This window comes from Canis lupus, chromosome 34 (genome assembly GCF_003254725.2).
Source record: "Canis lupus dingo isolate Sandy chromosome 34, ASM325472v2, whole genome shotgun sequence".
In the NCBI taxonomy this organism is placed as follows: Eukaryota; Metazoa; Chordata; class Mammalia; order Carnivora; family Canidae; genus Canis; species Canis lupus.
The window spans coordinates 21,970,901-21,989,387 of NC_064276.1; the positions used below are offsets into that span (position 1 = coordinate 21,970,901).

The following is an 18,487-nucleotide window of genomic DNA, read 5'->3' on the forward strand; positions in this document are numbered from 1 at the left end:
AGAGATCTGTATCTTGATGGCTTTTGTCATCATGATTTGTGCCATTATAACAGGCCAGTCCTTTTTGTGAGAGAATAACAAATAGCCCCTTTCAGCTTTCTCATTGTCCTAAGCTATGGCATGAAAATATAAGTGCAATAGTTTGGGAGAATTTTTGCTTTGCATTTTTCTAGTTGGGTTTTACCTTGGGTAAAATCTCTTTACTCTCTGCCAGATAGTCCATCTTAATCTTTTCCCCATAAATCCTATTTCCTATGAGTCCCTCTATAGTATTATAAGGGCAGGATAAATTGTAATCTGTTTAATATCTCTCAGTACATGAGGACATTGTTTTTTTCCCACTTAACTTCTAGTACTCAATGAAGTTGTTTGTGGTATGAATTATTTAAACCCCTCCGAGACTCAATTTCTTCATCCTGAAAAGAAGATAATAGGAAATAATGACATAAGTGTGTTTTGATAAATGTGCACTCTTTTGTCAACATAGGATTTTATTTAAAGTAGGAAAAAAGATTAATTTGATTAGTGAATAGAACTCCTTCCAATAAGATTGCTAGCGGTCATCGTCAGGTGTGTAGTAGCCAGTCATGAATGTGTATCTATGGAAAATGAACCCGTTTTCCTTGTTCTGATTTGGAATGTAACAATATCCCCTGTTGGTTCTCTCCTCCCGCCACCACCGGCCTATCTCTAAGCAGTATTCCACTGAACTGAAGAAACTCTACTGCCAAATTGCAAAGACATGTCCCATCCAGATCAAGGTGATGACCCCACCTCCTCAGGGCGCTGTCATCCGTGCCATGCCTGTCTACAAGAAGGCTGAACATGTTACTGAAGTGGTGAAACGGTGCCCCAACCATGAGCTGAGCCGTGAATTCAATGAGGGTAAGAATTGGGATCTGGGGCTGTTTGGCTAAGCTTCTTGAAAATTGAGACCCTGTGGAGATTTTTCTTTGGGGGAGTCCATCGACCTGGTTCGAAACTCTGCACCCTGAAGGCAGCTCAGTCTACATCTTTGTCTAACAGAGTGTCTGAGAATAATGATATATGCATCTGTGGCTCTATAACAACTGGACTGTTTGATTTAATATTGGTGATTACTAGATGGCCTGGACTTACTTCTAAATACATGAGAAAAATAGAAGAGGAAAGTGGGGGAAAAGCAAAAGAAATGAAGATAAATAATGGATAAGAAGACTAAGGAGAAGATCTAGGACATAAACTAGGAGGGGGTACAGCAAAGTAATGGATTGGGGGTCAGGGAGCAGGTATCTTGGGGCCTCCTTTAAGTGCTGTGTCCATGGATAAGTCATGTCCCATGTTCTGAGCCTCTGATCCAAGAACAGCTTTACAGAGGAGGTCACTATTTCTGAGGGTTCTCTTACATTGGATATTCTAAGGTTCTATGAAGGGAGGCTAAGTGAGGAGCAGAGGAAAGTAGAAAGGAAGGACAAGAGAACATCTAAGTATTCATCAAAGAGTGATCTGGGTACAGGAGGCTTAGAAGTGAGGATACCTTATATAGAAAATATATTAAAAATAGAAATATTGGTAGGTAGCTAGTGTGAAAGTAGAAATAAATGGTAAGGAAAAATTAACAGAGGAAGAAAGAGAGTGGATAGAAATTTCAAAAGATAAAGTTAAAATCATCCCACCTTAACACAACTACTTTTTTATACATTAATTTCCAATCCTAGTCTACACAGCTTCATTTTCAAAACCTTTCCATCTTACTTTTCACTTAATAATATGCCTTAAAGATTATTCCTTACAGCTAGTTTTCATTATAGGTTTCCATAACTATCCTTGATCCATCGAGATGGTATAACTCTATTTTGTTTTGCTTTCTCACTGTTTGACAAAACAGCTGTTTTTAGTTTTTGCCAAATAAATGAGTCTTCAGAGAGCATTTTCACACTTAACTTTTGACTTTTATAGAATGATAATATGTACCCAAAGGTTAAGAACATCTTTATGGCTCCTCCTCCCAATTCTTAGATTAGCTTCTTTCTTTTGTAGCTCTGTCAAGTATCCCAATTTTGCAAAATGTGGCCTGTGCTCTTTTAAAAGCATGCTTCCCTTTTCTGTTCCTCCAACCTGGAGCTCTTTCAGCACCAGAAAACCAGTAAGTTTCTCATCTTTAGGTACAAAACCAGGGGTCCCAGGCTGGTCGGTCAGTAGGATGTACAACTCTTGATCTCCATAGTTATGGGTTCAAGCCCCACGCTGGGTGTAGATCTTAAAAAAAAAATCAGGTGTAAAGATGGAGACTTTATAGCAGAGAAAGGAACAGGCAGTGGAGGTATATCCTTGCAATCTATTACATCATGTTAGTATTTTTGCTAGACAATTTTGAGGAAGCATCTTTTCACAAGCTGAGATTTGGGGGTTTTCTTGTTTGTTTGGTTTTTATGAACTTGTTCCTTTCCCTTCCATTTTCATGGAAGCTAAGAAAATCCGCTCCATAGATCAGGGCAGAGACATAATTAGAGTTGCTTGAAAGTTTGAATTGTTAACCTTCAACACCAGAAACAAAGGATTATTCCCTTAAATATAGATGAGCATTGCAGCCCTTTCTATTGCTAAAAAGGCATACCTGCATTTATTAGATGTCTGGCAATGAGATCTCTTCCTTTTCTTAAGGATGTATATTTCCTCTACTAAACAAATCACTTCTTTAGCCACCAATATATTGTATATGCAGTTTCATTTCCTTTTTTCTTTTTTTTTTTTTTTCCTTTTTGAAGGCAAGGAACTAACTGTTTTGTCTTTCTCTGTTCTGCAGGACAGATTGCCCCTCCTAGTCATTTGATTCGAGTAGAAGGGAACAGCCATGCCCAGTATGTAGAAGACCCCATCACAGGAAGACAGAGCGTGTTGGTACCTTATGAGCCACCCCAGGTAAAAATATGAGTAGTGGATTGACTTGGGAAAGCATTTGTTTTGGTGATAAAAAGTATTTGGAGGATCTCTTTCTGCCTTAGTGTTTGTCATCAAATATAAAACTTTTCGTATTTCTTCTCTCCCTCTTTACCATACTGCTTCTCTGTCCCCTTCAGAACTCCTAAATCTGTACTGGTTAATTTGGTAACATTGCTCTGTACCCATGTTCTCATTTTAAAGGCCAATAATAATTAAACTTGTGATTGGGTAAATACCTGACCTTTTCTTATCTAGAGAATTTAAATGGCAATTGAATGATAGTAGATGTGCACTGGATGCCAGTATGTTCCTAATTGGAATACAAATGAGAGACTCTAAGGGGGATCTCTTAGCTGAAGTATGGATGAACAGGTGGCAGATTAGGAAAACAGACTGGTTCTGTGGTGGGAACACTGGAGTAGTGAAACCAGAGTATTATGGTTTGCTGGCTTGCTGTGTAGACCTTTAGCTTGTGGCTCTCCCTCTCTAAGTTTCAGTTGCCTTGACCATAAATTACTACTTGGGAATAGATGATTTAATCTCGAGGACCTTTCCAGCTCCAGAGTGTTACTTATGGAAGTGTACACTTAAATCTGTGTTATCCTGTTTTGTCCACATGGGGGAATATCCCTGGGTGTTGCTGCTAGTTTGGGTAATTTTTTCATCTCTCCCCCTGCTTGAATTAGGTGATAGTTTTAGCTTGCAAATGAATAGGATCAACAGGATCAAGAAGTTTTACAATTTAGGGGCACCGGAGTGGCTCAGTTGGTTAAGAGACCAATCTTGATTTCTGCTCAAATCATGATCTCAGGGTCATGAGATGGAGCCCCAAGTCAGGCTCTACACTGAGTGGGGAGTCTGCTTCTCTCTCTCTCTCTCTCTCTCTCTCTCTGCCCCTCCCCCACTCTCCCTCTCTCTCTTTAAAATAAATAAATAAATCTTAAAAAAAAAAAAAACCAACCATTATGTTTGAAAGCCTTTTTCACCTAGCATCCAGTGCTGCAAACATGGTTTTAAGCTTCCCAAGAGACAAGGCATAGGGGAATCTACGATGGGTTGTAGAGCTTGTCTTGCTAGAGGAAAGCCTATCACCTCATCAGAAGTGAGTTGATTAACTAGAGGAGAAAACTGAGAGGAAGAACATCAGTTCAAACCATTGTTAAACCAGACTCTTTCTCCTCCTCCACCCCCCACCCCCCGTGTTCAGGTCGGCACCGAATTCACGACAGTCCTGTACAATTTCATGTGCAACAGCAGTTGTGTTGGAGGGATGAACCGCCGTCCAATTTTAATCATCGTTACTCTGGAAACCAGAGAGTAAGTGGCTTATGCAGAATTGTCATTCTGCAAAACACCGTGGGCAGAGGGCAGCGTGAAATTGTGTTTGCTCTGTCATTAACTTCCCATGTACAGCGGAGAGCTCCCCTTGAGTTTGTCCTTTGTGCTTTAAATCCTGGCGGCAAACACGGACATAAAAGATCTAAGAAGGTGGAGACAGAATAGGGTAGAGGGAAGAAAAGAACTGGGAAGGCATGCAAGTCACTTCATACCTGAATTCTTGACATTTGACTGCAGGAGTTTCTGATTAGACAGTGTTTGTTTTCATGTGGCTCCCAAGGCAGTTAACAGTTTCTTTGAGTAAGTCTGGGCTGCCTAAGGGGGTTTTATCCAGAAACATCCACTGGCTTAACTCAACTTTCCTTCAAAATCTGTAGCTAAATACAGCTGTTCAGTCAATGGCTTGGAGCTTCTTCGCAGAACAAATGGAATGTTATTTACTAATATTGTTTGTGGCGTGTGGTAAGCACTTTTGTGCTCTGCCAAGTGCTTCTGGGTCCATCCTCAAAGCCTCCATGAGTGAGCTGGTAGTGATGGTGGATGGGTGATGGCTGGCATTGGATCTGGAAAGGAGGGAATCCCAGGGACTTGTAAAGTTCTTTCCAATTTTACCCTTTGGCTCCCTCCTCTCTGCTTCCTAGTGGGCAAGTCCTGGGCCGACGCTGCTTTGAGGCCCGGATCTGTGCTTGCCCAGGGAGAGACCGGAAGGCGGATGAGGACAGCATCAGGAAGCAGCAGGTGTCGGACAGCGCAAAGAACGGTGACGGTACGAAGCGCCGTAAGTAGCTGTAGTAGCCAAACGGGGTAGGGCTACACCTGCTGCAGGTGGGGGCGCAGGAGCCATGCTGGGGAAGCCGCATAGAAAGACCTCAGGCTGTTAGGGGCAAGTCCCACCTGAGGTGCCCCAGCCAAGTGGCACTTCAGGTGTGCACGACACAGCTTTGCAAAAGCATTGAGGACTGCTTGGCCCGGCCTGCCTCATACTGCGACTCCCAGACCAGAAGTGTCAGCATCATCTTGAAAGTGGGTAGAGATGCAAATTCTTAGTTCCCAGACCTGCCGAATCAGAAACTCTGGGTATGAGCTCTTGGTATCAGTTTGACTTTCTGTAATTGTAATGAGGGCTGAAAATATGATCTGCCTACCTTGTGAATTCCTGGAAACAGGGAGATTGACAACGTATTTCAGGAAGCACGGTCTGGGGAAGATGCAGATCTGGGTCTCATTGAGTTTTGACTTGTAGGGCCCTCTGGGTGCCTCAGTTACCTCATTTATAGTGAGGCTAATGACTTAGGTCTGTTGTTTTGAGACTACTTTTGTTGAGCAGTAAAAGCTTTTTATAAAAAAAAATGAAGTATTAAAAATAAACAAACAAAAACCCCTACAATGCATGTAGACTAAATCAGAGCAGCTCTAATTGAAGGGGTCAGGAGTTGGGGGTGGTCTGGATCCCAGGTTCTGCGCACAGCCACCCATTGCCTGTGTGGTGGAGAGGCTTAGACCTCCAGGTAACCAAGGGTAAAAACCACAGATCCACATGTGCATCTAACTTGTGAGAAGGTGATTCTAGAAGGTGCTTTGCATAAGCCTGTTATCACTACAAGTATTCTAAAGTATACCACACTACGACTTATTTCATGAAAACATGTTTTAATCTTATTACTGATTAGTGTCCAGAAGAAATATAAATTGTATTGCGTTTTACAGAACAACAGAATCTTATAACAGCTGCTCATCATCAACTTCTAACTGTTCAGTATGATTTGCCCTTCCTGTTAGGCTCCTTCTCTCCTTGATTGTTCCTTAAAAAAGTATATATGGGGATCCCTGGGTGGCTCAGTGGTTTAACGCCTGCCTTTGGCCCAGGGCACGATCCTGGAGTCCCAGGATTGAGTCCCACATCGGGCTCCCGGCATGGAGCCTTCTTCTCCCTCCTCCTGTGTCTCTGCCTCTCAATCTCTCTATGTCTATCATAAATAAATTAATTAATTAATTAATTAATTAATTAAAAAGTATATATGTATGTGTATATATACACATACGTACACACACTGCGTACATATATGTATAAATCTATCTCTACCCTAATTTTGCTCTTGAGTCTGTCTGGTGGCATAGTTTCTATATGCTTCCCTGACCACCTCAGTTACCTATAAATTAATAACTTTTAATAACAATAGATTATCTGAACTTTGGCAAAACAGGATCATTTCTATCTCCTGGACCCTGGGTGTGGTTCCTAATGTTGGAAACCCTTAGGATTTATGAGCTGCATCCACTCACTTTACCAAAGGGTCCTGGAAGTTATGTGATGCATGCTCCACCATGGGAGGGCTGAACACACAAGCTGGATGCATGGGCAAGACAACTTCTACGACACACATTCACCTCCTTGGAAGATAAATGATCTGAAAAATAAAACACCAAACCAATTTATCTTCCTTTCCTTAACAGCTGTTCACAGACACACGCCAGCAAGATGCTGGATTCCTGCAGCACCACTTAGGCCAAAGGCTGTTTTCCAGCTTTCCGGATGTCTTCCTTCTACTTACTCCTCCTCCTCTCTTCCCCCCTCCCGCCTCATTATTGTTAGGCGTAATGTAAATGCAGTTATCACCAAGTAAATGGATGCTTAGGACTGGAAACTCTAATCTCATGGGTTTGCTGAGGCTACTGTCTGTTTAATAAATGTATTAGTGCTTCAGAATTGTTCCCAGGATGAAACTTGCATTTTTCCTCCACCAGCTTTTCGTCAGAACACACATGGCATCCAGATGACATCCATTAAGAAACGGAGGTCCCCAGATGATGAGCTGTTATACTTACCAGTGAGTCTCCCTTGAGTATTCACAATTGCTTCATTTTTGCCTTCTCTGAATGAGCTTCTCCTCTGTTGTCATCTTATTATCTGTGACAATGAGAAAGGGACGAGGGTGATTAGGGAGGTAAAAGAGGGAGAATGTATTGTTTGAAAAATCAGGAAATGATCCCTCTCTTCCCCTGTCTTGACGTGTGTCAGTAGCATAGGCTCCTCTACCTATTCACCCAGTCAAAGCTATTCTTCTGATATAATTTTCTTACCCAAATATTTAAAATTAATTTGCAGTTCATTATTTAAGAATGATAGGATTACCCTAGACAGTGTGGCCATACCATACTATGGCCAAGACTGAGATTTTGTCAGAAGGAGCTCACAGATTTGACAGTATGGCAATTTTAGACTTGACTGTGATTTCTTTGAGGAAATGGTATAAAGAAAGCCATGCGAGACAGACTCCTCAGTTATATGTGAATGGCCAGAAGACTCAGCCCAGTTGTTGTATAAGAGCACTGTTCATTCCTACAAGGAACGAGTCCTCTGAAGGTGACTAAGGTTCCCTTTTTAGACTATGATTGGATTCTTATCACCTTAGGTTTTGGCATCTAGAGTGGCAGCAAAGTCTTGGTAACCAGCAAAACCCTAGACACCATCTTAACTTACCTGAGACCCAGGAAAGCAGGACCAGGAGATTTGCCTGGGAGGTGCCACCTTTGTATTGAAGTTAAAGCAACTCAACAGGTTTGGGTGTGCCACACCTGCTTCCCTACCTTCCTTGGGCCCTGACCTTCAGGGCAATAGGCTGCTTGCTAGTAAAACAACAACGAGACAGTGAGTTAGCCAAGATTCTCAGTGTCCTTTTTTCTCAGGCTACATATGGAAATGGACTTGTGAACTTTGTTGGACATTATCCTAAAATACTAAGTATTCCAAAAGACTTAAATATGTTTTCAGCTGCTGAGATAGGAACCCCTGGAAAAGCTCTTTCTAACGAAATTTCAATTTGTCCTAAGGAAGGAGGTAGCTTGTGATCAGCTACATTTTATGTTTAGTGAAGAATTGCCAAACTGGAATGTATGAATTAAAAAAAAACCTTTTAATCGAGCATGATTTTAGTTGGTGTCTGTTAGGTGGCAAATATGCTAGGGCCTGAGTAGTTAGAGATCAGTGGGATATAATTTTTACCTTCAAAGAGCTTGCCTCCTAGCAAGGAGACAGAATGTAATGAAATAAATACCTCAGCAGAGCTGGGCATGATGCCATAGGAAGACATAGAAAAAGGACAGACGCTCACCCAAAGACAGAGGTCAGGGAAGCTTTGCAGAGGTGACCACAGAGCTGGGATAAGTAGGAATCAACCTGACATACAGTAGAGAAAACCTTTCCATTTCTAAATTCTGACTAATCCTGCCTCTCTGCGGGGGGCAGGGGTGAGCAAGCAAAATGCCTAGGGTGCAGAAATTAAATAGGCACTCGCTCTCGGGACCCTGCAAGTGCTCATGTGCCCTACTTGCCTCACTGCAGTCCTAGTCCTGCTCATATAAAACCTTCTATGTGAGGTTTTTAAAAACCTTCTTAAAAATCTTTAAGACTCTCTTAAAGAGAGAAACATATTTTACCTTAGCTGAAAACTTCTGTCTTTCCAGAGATAGTTAATAGCAGTTACTTCTCCTTACTTTTGGTAGTTACTTCTTATAAAATCACCGCAAATGCTGTTCTAACCAGTATAGAATCATTGCTCCTGAGGAAATCCGGGATTAAGTTTATGTGAGCCTCTGCTCACAACATCTTCAGCCACCAATCAGTACATAACCTTGCTTGATGTCTGTTTCTGTTTAGGGACACTTTATGTAATATATACTATTGATTCATTAACACTGAACTCATGACCAACAGCACTGTAACTCCTGCCCTAAGTGAGGCTATTACTATACATTTTCTCCATAAGGTACATCACAGCCTTCTAGAATCCTAGACAGCATTTCAGCACTACTGTTGGGGACCAGTTTAAAGAGCAGGTTCCCCCCCAAAAAGAGAGAGAGAGAGAGAGAGAGAAAGAGGAAAGAAAAAAAGGAAGGAAGGAAGGAAGGAAGGAAGGAAGGAAGGAAGGAAGGAAGGAAGGAAGGAAGAAAATGTGGAAAATGTGGCACTAAATAGACCATGGAAAGGACACTTATTTGCAACATGAAAGCTGGAACAAGACAGCAGAGCATGGCCTTCTTCACTGGAGCTGGGAACATGCCTGCGAGGCTGCGGCGGTCACTCCGTGGGTCTGTGAATGATCACAGAGCAATGCCAGTATTGGTTTTCACCTTAATGAATGTTAGTAAACAGGTGAATGCGTCAGCATGGAGTCCACAGATAAGGAGGACTGACTGTACTGCCGGCTGTTCTAGAGTTCTTCATTTCCCCTTTCTCTTTCCTTATGGTCTGCACGTAGGTGAGGGGCCGCGAGACCTATGAGATGCTGCTGAAGATCAAGGAGTCCCTGGAGCTCATGCAGTATCTGCCTCAGCACACGATCGAGACATACAGGCAGCAGCAGCAGCAGCAGCACCAGCATTTGCTGCAGAAACAGTGAGTGTGTCGATGTGTCCTCTTAGGAGGCGTGAGTAAGCGTGACCGTTCATTTGCATCAGAAGTGGGGTGCTGGATGGGGGATGTAGAAGGTGAGGCTGTGAGACAGCAGAACATCATAGGTTCACATGAGCTCGTTGTTCAGTTTTAACAGCCTTCTAGGTTTCTTTCCATAGCCTTGAGAAGGTCCACCCAGCTTCTGAAATTGATGCTAAACCATTTTGGATGAATTACAGAGACTTGCAAAGAGTTTGTTCTCTCAACCCCTCATCCACACACACCTATCAATAGAAGAGTTTTGAGCACCCACTCTATTCTAGCCATAATGTGTATATTTAACAACATGTGATCTTCCCTCCTCCCAATGGATTGGCCTGTACCTTGCCTGAGATACGCACAATCCACTTCTGGGAAAACCACTGTAGACTGGGAATAACACATAGGTTTTGCGATATGTGGCTTCTGTGAGAGCTCTGTGGAGGATTCTGAGACCTAACACACGCTCATTAGAAAGCTGTGTGGATGCAAAAGGTCAAAGCAGAATCTAATTGCCATGATTTAGCATCTCTGTTCTTGGTTATCTTCCAGCAATACATTTTTACATAAATTGGGCCACATTTGGCAACCATTTTAGAATATACATGCGATGTATATATTTATATGTTAATTTTTACCTTGAGTCTTGAGCATCTTTGATGATACTAATTTGTGAATAATCAGAATAGAATAGTTCTTATGGGAGAAAGGAAAGTTATCAAATTAAGTCTGTTGATACTTAACCCTTCTGTGGTTAAGAATAATCACTTGTTAGCTCAAGTAAGTGTCTATATTGGAAATATTGGCAAAGTCTCTGTAGATAATGTAAAATGTATACATTTTGGGCCCATTTAAGTATTCCAAACATTGGGGCTCTACTCCTCAGACAAGAGGGAATAAAGCTCAAATCATCTTGCCGAAGGCAAAGATTGTCTTTTATAATAGAAATGTAAATGAACAGTAAATAATGGTTATTTTCTGATATATTATTAGCTGCTATAGAGAGCCATGGAAAATGTAAGAAAGAGGGCTCCTCATTCTCTTTTTAATCAACATAAGTGCAACTGAGGAGTTGGACTGCATATGTGATAGTCAAGAAGCATCTCTGAGCACCTGTTGGCTATGGGGTACAGGGTGGGCAGCAGAGGGGCAGAAAACAAGTGTGCTCTCCCTTAAATGACTTCAGGCTCATTGAACATTTAAGACCTTTTTTGCCTGGAAGGGATCTCACCATTTACTTTGAGCATGAAAGTTTTGCAAATCATAATTAGAAGGTTTTATGGTAAGGCTGAGTGGGAAGTTTAATCAGGAGGTTTCTTGGGGAGACAGAGTATTCCAAAAGAATGAGACTCGGGGTTGCAGACAAAATTCCCATTGCCAATCCTATATATTATTTAGGATATATTCAAGTGTAAAACTGATTTAGTTCTTGAACAATCTTACAGCAGGGATCAAAGAAACAGACCTGTAACATCATTTACATTTACATTTACATTTAAAGAGAGAGGATAAGTGCCTCTCTCTTTTTTTTTTTTTTTTTTTTTAAGTGCCTCTCTCTTAAGAGGGAAATATGCAAGTGATGGTATTAAGAAACACTCCCAAATTGCCTCTAGTTCTCTCTGGAAATGTTTGGCTCACCAAAATGACCTCAGAAGCATTATATAGTAGCATATCATGCAGAACTCGTTACTCCATGATAATCTTTTTCCAACTAACAGGAACAGTACTGTCAGGTCAGGCCAAATTGATACTTATTGAGTGGTGTGGTTTAGAAAATCTGACCATTTAGCACAAGAGTTGACAAACTTTTTTTTTTTTTTTCTGTGAAACACCAGTAGTAAACATCTTCAGCTCTCTGGTCCGTATGGTCTCTTGCAACTAGCTACCTAGTTCTGCCTCAAGCACAAAAGCAACCACAATATGTTAAATCAGTGAGAGGGGCTGGTACTTTTTATGGACACTGAAACTTTAATTCCATATAACTTCATATCATGAACTAATTCTTCCTCTAAATTTTCATACATTTTAAAAATGTAAAAACCATTCTTAGCCTATGGGCCAGGTTTGGCCCATTGACTATAGTTTGCCAGTTCTTGTTCTAGGTAAATGAGTGGATCTTCCTTCATTGCCTCTGAAGGCTTAGTTTTTATTTGTTTGTTTATGAGAGAGAGACAGGGACAGAGATAGCGAGAGGGAGCATGAGCAGGGAGACTGGGGCAGAAGGGAGGGGGAGAAGCAGGCTCCTCGGTGAGCAGGAAGACTGAGGTAGACTCGATGCTAAGACCCTGAGACCATGACCTGAGCCAAAGGCAGATGGTTAACCTACTCAACCACCCAGGCCCCCTGAAAGCTTAGATTTTTTTTTTAAGATTTTATTTATTTATTCATGAGACAGAGAGAGAGAGAGGCAGAGACACAGGCAGAGGGAGGAGCAGGCTCCATGCAGGGAACCTGCTGCAGGACTTGACCCCAGGACCCCAGAATCACAACCTGAGCCAAAGGCAGATGCTCCCCCGCTGAGCCACCCAGGAGTCCCTAGGCTTAGAATTTTTTTTAAAGCTGTATTTATTTGGAATGCCTGATAAAATGTAAATAGATATATCTTATATCCCGTATCATCTACTTTTAGAGAGGTATGAAAATGTTTAAGAAAGCCTACAGTGATTTTTAAAGTGCTATTTCGGTATCTGACAAAACGACACCCTTTAACAGAGCTCTCTTTTGTCTGAGAAAATTAGGCATGCCCATCCAGACACAAAATAGGGTTAAGACTGGAATAGTTTATTCATGTAACAAACTTTTTATTAAATATCTGTTACGGGGAAGCATTAAGGATAAAGATGGGAAAGAGGAAGTTCCTACCTTCCCATAGTTTACAAATTCATGGTGAATTCCTAACCAGACCACTTTTTGAATCTTAAGAAAGCTCTGCAAATTCATTCTGAGCATTGTGTAAGTTAATAAGACAATTTGAAACAACTCCTCTAGATCACGCCATAAAAGGAATCATTTAGTGACACGCTTCTAGAGATTTTATAAGCAAGAAGATCTGCCTTAGTCAGTCGGGGGCTTGGGAAATTTGTGTTTGTTTGCATGGTGTACATGAACATACAGAACCCTATGTTCACATGTGATGAGTTATCCAGTGCTTAGTCTGGATGGCTGGCACTGCTCTGAAGGCAAATTATCTTATAATTCATATTTCATAAAGCAGTCTATTTCATCAAAGAAGAAAATGCATATTAAAATTGTGTTACTTTCAAAAGCCCAAAAGATATTAGAAACATATTGTCCCTTTTCTGCAAGTGTAGCAACAGATAAATAGTGAGGGAGCAGAGCCTCATAGTTCCCTGGGGTATCCGTTTAAAAGCATTATTGCATGTTTTTGAGTTGTTATCTCCCAGTGTACAAGAGCTAACTTCAGTGTGATGATTTGTGCATGGAAATGTGGCAGACTGCAAAATGAAATCTTTGCAAAATACAGACATTTGGTCTAATTTTGCCTTTGTTATGTCATATATACACGGCCTCCAATGATTGATACACATCTCTATAAATTCTCCAGTTGCTGTGTTCTTCTCCTGGGTTTTTTTTTTTTTTCCAGCTCTCTTTATTTTCATGCAAATCTCCAAAAAAGAGCATGAATGACTAGACAAAGAAAAATGGAAATCTAATTCCCTGGCAATCATTTGAAAAGAATAAATCAGCTTGGAAAATGCCTATAATAGCCTGTGATTTCCTTTCCAAAAATATAGACCAATTTTATGCTGGTAAGGGATCAATTTTGTGCTTTTCTTTTTAGTAGAGGAAAAATTAGTGGGAAGGAAATACACAGTTTCTACTAAGCGGCAATAAAATATTTTCAGTTGAATTACTTCTATTAGTTTCTTGCTGTGTGTTTTCTCTCTGCTTGCTTTTTATTTGTGCATGGTTTTCCTTTTGCAAAAATCCCTTCAGCTACCTTCATGATCATAGGCTTTATGGAGGATAAGTTGCACATTGAGTTTTCGTGAATCAAATTGTTATAGATATAAGGAGGCTTTATACCATTTACCAAGAAATTTGAGTTTAGTTGATTTGCTCTCATTGGAATAAACATCTGGAGTTATGTTTCTGGAGTCAGAATCTAGTGAGAGGACAAACTAGACCCACTCTTAACATTAGACTCCTTGCCTTCACATTTTCAAGGGACATTGGCTCTTAAGACAATTTTACAGAAGCTGCTTGAGACCTTTTTAGCAATCTTTTGATGTGCGCACTTTGGACCAAGAGTATTACTTTTTCATTTTCTCCTGTAGTTTATCCTCCTTCTTGGCTTCCATTCTAATCTCAGGCCAATATCCTTTTGTTAAAATTTTACTTAGTCTAACTCTTATTTTCCCCTGGAAAATTATTTTTTTAGTTTCTACCGGATGGATTTATTTGAATCGTAACACAAATATGTGACATCCTAAGAGTCCCCTAATGTTTCCTAAGGGTGTCCTTGATTATCCCTTGACGATTGTAGATGATCAGTAATGCAGGTCAGAGAATACTGGAGTAGAATGGGATCTTCAGGGTCATAGTTCTAATCTCATCATACCATAGCTAGGGAAATGGAGACCCAGTGAATAACACCTGTGATTTCATGGTCAGCTCATAATAAAGCTACGATGACAGTCAGATTTGGAAGACACAGCTCTTTGCAATGCTTTGTCTGCTTCATTAGTTAAGAAACTTATAGTAGTAAAACTAAAGCAAGCATCTGTGGTCACTTTTAGGTCTCTTGTATCAGTTGGTATTTATCCTTTCAGTATGAAGTCTTATCTCTTTAAGCTCTTTTGGCTATGACTTTCTCCAAGAATATCGATAACATTCCCTCAGATTGCATAGCTGAGGGGGAAGCTAGCAGTATTTTTGGCTTTATCAATATGGGAGAGAGAGAGAGAGAGAATACACAAATCTCTATCTCATCAATAGGTGTAGTTTAGACCATATTTCTAAGTTTGATTTAGAAATCATTCACATGTCCAGAGTATTAGTTTGAAATTGCCAGTCTCATAGATGAAAATAGGTGGATATTGACAGTTTCATTTGGTTCAACCTTATAGGTCAAGGGACCTGCACAGCTTTTATAGTTTACACAGCGTTACTTTCTGAATTTCACAGCTGTGTTAGACAGTTGTTAGGGCAGAGAGTTATTAGCTTTGAATTGGTAATGAGGAAAAAACTCAGACTAATTAAATTCAGGTAGATTAAATCACTTTTCTAGGTTGTCATATCTCATTGCACTACAAATCTCACCTCTAGGTCTCAGTGTTTGAACCCCTATGGTCCATATACTCTTATCATAACGAAAACATGATTTCTGCATGTTGTCTCATTCAGCCCCTTGCTCCAGGAGAGGCCTCAAAGTATAACATCCAAACAAGAAGTCCAAGCTATAGTTTTTTACCTGAGAATAAATTGCTTCCCTGCTAATTTGTATGCTGGCACATTCTTTAAGATGATCTCAGTCCTTGCTGGTGAGGATGGTTGACTGAATTCCAGCCCTAAGCAGGTAAAAATGGCTTTGTTCCTTTGCAAGGAATAACCAAATGTGACTCAAAAGCCATCTGGGAAATAATTCCCAAACAGATCATGGGGTTGTGCAATCTTTAGCAAAATAAAAGGATTTGTTCCTGGCATCCTTGTGGCATAATTGATTTCTTAATTATGTAAAAGTTGCTTTCATGAGTTTGATATGTGCATTTGTAGGCCAAGTTTGTGACTGAAAGGATTAAGGTATTTATCCATCTCATTCTGGGCACATACAAAATGCTCATTAAAGGTTCTTTACAAGTGGGTGATGATGCAGCCCCCAGATTGATAAGATCATATTTCTTCATGCTTCATAGTTAGGCTAGACAGGAACAATAATGAGGTGTCATAATTGGGCCGATGACATTTTCCCAAAGATTAAAATTAATTCTTGTCTCTGCATTATTTTTCAATTCATTGAGTCCAATGTGCCAAACACTTTACTAAGTACCATGACCTACCCTGACACAGCAGTCCTCAACTGAATCACTTGTGGAACTGGTTAAAACTATATCTGCTTGGGCCCCAGCCTGGTCTCTGAGGGATCTAGGATTTTTTCAAAGTTACACAGGTGATTCTGATTTTCTGGTTAACTACCACTGCCTTCTCTCATTTCATAAAAATCTTGAGAAGTCCTCTCTGAGAAATTTTAAAGGAGGATGATGAGGAAGAAGCAGAAACAGCTTTCTAGGCATTCTCTTCTGTCTTTCTGTGATCATGAAGGTAGGAGGGCGTTTCTGTATTCAGTTGATGTGGATATATGAAGTCCAAAGCCTTCACCTCTCCTTTTTCTCTGGTTCCTCTCTGCAGTCTCCTTTCAGCCTGCTTCAGGAATGAGCTTCTGGAGTCCCGGAGAGAAACCCCGAAACAGTCTGACGTCTTCTTTAGACATTCCAGCCCTCCAAACCGATCAGTGTACCCGTAGAGCCCCGTATCTGTATTTTGAGTGTGTGTTTCTTATGTTCCCATGTACGTATGTGTGCGCGCGTGTGCGTGTGTGTCGAGCCCTCGTAAGCAGGACTTGAAGACACTTTGGCTCAGAGACCCCACTGCTTGAAGGCACACAGCCACTAGTAAGAAAATCTTTTGAAGGGACTCAAAACTTACACGAAAGGACATTTTCTGCAGATTCTGCATCCTTAGATCTAGCACTGGGCAGTCAGGAACCCCTGTGTTTGTCCGTGAGCTTTTGTGTTTTTTCTTAGAAGGGAGGGGCTCAGGTTGGAAAGAGGGGCATTACGATGGTTAGTGGAACCCTTTTCTGTTACTTTCTGTTGTGTTTCTAAAACTCATAAAGAAGCTTTTTGAGCAGGTCTCAAACTTAAAATGTCTTTTTAAGAAAAGGAAAAAAAAGTTGTTATTGTCTGTGCATAAGAAAATTGTAGGCGATTAAGAGCCTCAGGCCATTTTAATGCTGGTCATGCAATAATATTGCAAATAGTAGCACACTAAGGTGTCAAGTATACTGCTGGGCAGAGAGACGATAATTACTGTAAGTAGCCAATGTGGGGAGATGGTTCTTTTCTTCTTTTTGAGAATTTGCATTATCAGTCTCCTCCCCTCATATGTAGATAGAAAGTTCATGAACACTGTGTCAGATCCTACCACTGCCACCTTGTTGGCATCTGATATGATGGTCTTCCTTGCTTACAGAAACCCTGGAGCCCTACCCCCAAAGCTGTTGTCTAGACCCCAAGGCAGATAAACCTATTTTGTCATTTTAATAGAAGGGTAAAACCACCCCTGTAATATTGTTCCAGGCAGTTATAGACCATTTTTCAATGGCCAAAATGGAGTTCAAAGTCCTTTCCACCAAATCTATGACTAATTTGTTTATTGGGGCCCCTATATCTCAGTCCTTACATATAACTAGCTATATTGCTGGCACTGTTCACACTCCTTTGTCCACGACACTTACATTTGATTTAAGTGGTTTCCAAGCAGACACACGTTAAAATCAACACTGCTGGTCTGAAACTTAAAGATGGAAAGAGTAGCTGATTTTTTTTTTCCTCAAAGAGTTTAGAGAATCTATTTCTTTCCATTTTAAAAATGTATTTAAAAGTCATTGTATGAAGACTTTAAAAATCTTCCCCTATGTCTCCCCACACCAGATCACCGGCCCTTTATTCTGTGTTATCACAGCAATGATTTCTTGTTTTTGAGGCTGTTGCTTTATGGATGTGTGATTTTAATTTTCAATAAACTTTTGCATCTTGGTTCATCTTGCAGTTTTTCTTTTCTGTCTCTCTTCCTTTTTTTTTTAATTCCTTAAATACTAGAATATTTACATTTGAGTGCTTGCTGTACCACGTGGAAGTCTAAAGAACAAGAATAATGAATAGTCACTGGTTCTGTCTCCACTTCTGTCAGTATTTGGTGTTTTTACTTAAGATGCTCTGAATTAAGGTCATCAGTCCTAAAAATACATTTCAGTGCCTACACCAACTTGAAATATATTTTAGCCCCATGGGTGTTTGATTTCATCATAAGGAGTCAGGCACTATGGTATCATTTGTCCACGTCTCTGAACAAGTCTCAAGCTATAACTTAGGTTGCCAAACTTAAATCAAATCCAGGTTTACTAAATTATTTGGCTTCTGTGATGTAGGCATTAGCTAATATTCATCCAGAAATATGTAATGGAACCAACTGTCCATTTTTTAAAAAATTACACTATGTTCTGATCTTTGAGTAACTGTTTTTAAATGCTTCAAAAACCATTGTTTCTGAATAAAAATAATTAATGTAATAGCTTTAAAAATACTTAATAAAAATATTTTTATATTTGAGATAAAAGCATATTAGTAAAATCAGATAAGCTCGTTATATTGGCAAGGTATTTTCAATAAGGGTAACAACTTTCTAATCGTCTTTCAAGGGGTTCACAAATCCCTAAAAGGGTTAGTGAATATGTTTAGTTTTTTTAACATTTGCCTTTTCTGTCACAAGTTTTTTTCTTTCACCCCATTTTTATGTAAGTTTTTAATAGTGACATATAAATTAATATATTTGAACTAATGGAAAATATTTTATAATTATAGTTGATCTATCTAGAGAATCAATGATGCCTTTTTATTTAAAAAGCAAGATTACCCAGCTAGAGAGTAAGGTTACAGGCAGGACAGTAGTGGACAAAATTTTGAGGAGGAACACCACCTTTTCTGAAGTTACATGGCTTCCCTTTTTTTGACCTTTCTCATATAGGTGTTTTGCTTTATCTACAGTATCACTTTC

The 18,487-nt window shown here is 40.1% G+C and overlaps 1 protein-coding gene across 11 annotated transcripts in view; it reads left to right on the forward strand.

The window, feature by feature from the left end:
• TP63 (tumor protein p63) overlaps positions 1-18,487 on the forward strand; it is a 218,428-nt gene that overhangs the window by 185,059 nt on the left and 14,882 nt on the right. For 9 of the 11 annotated variants that reach the window (XM_035710336.2, XM_025425341.3, XM_035710337.2 and 6 more), the window contains 6 exons: positions 699-885; positions 2,786-2,901; positions 4,130-4,239; positions 4,902-5,038; positions 7,006-7,088; positions 9,519-9,655. In XM_035710336.2, coding sequence (XP_035566229.1) covers positions 699-885; positions 2,786-2,901; positions 4,130-4,239; positions 4,902-5,038; positions 7,006-7,088; positions 9,519-9,655 — 770 coding nt within the window. Of the gene's footprint in view, positions 1-698; positions 886-2,785; positions 2,902-4,129; positions 4,240-4,901; positions 5,039-7,005; positions 7,089-9,518; positions 9,656-16,060; positions 17,475-18,487 lie in introns of those variants that run through there. The other 2 variants (XM_025425347.3, XM_025425342.3) reach the window with 2 other exon arrangements.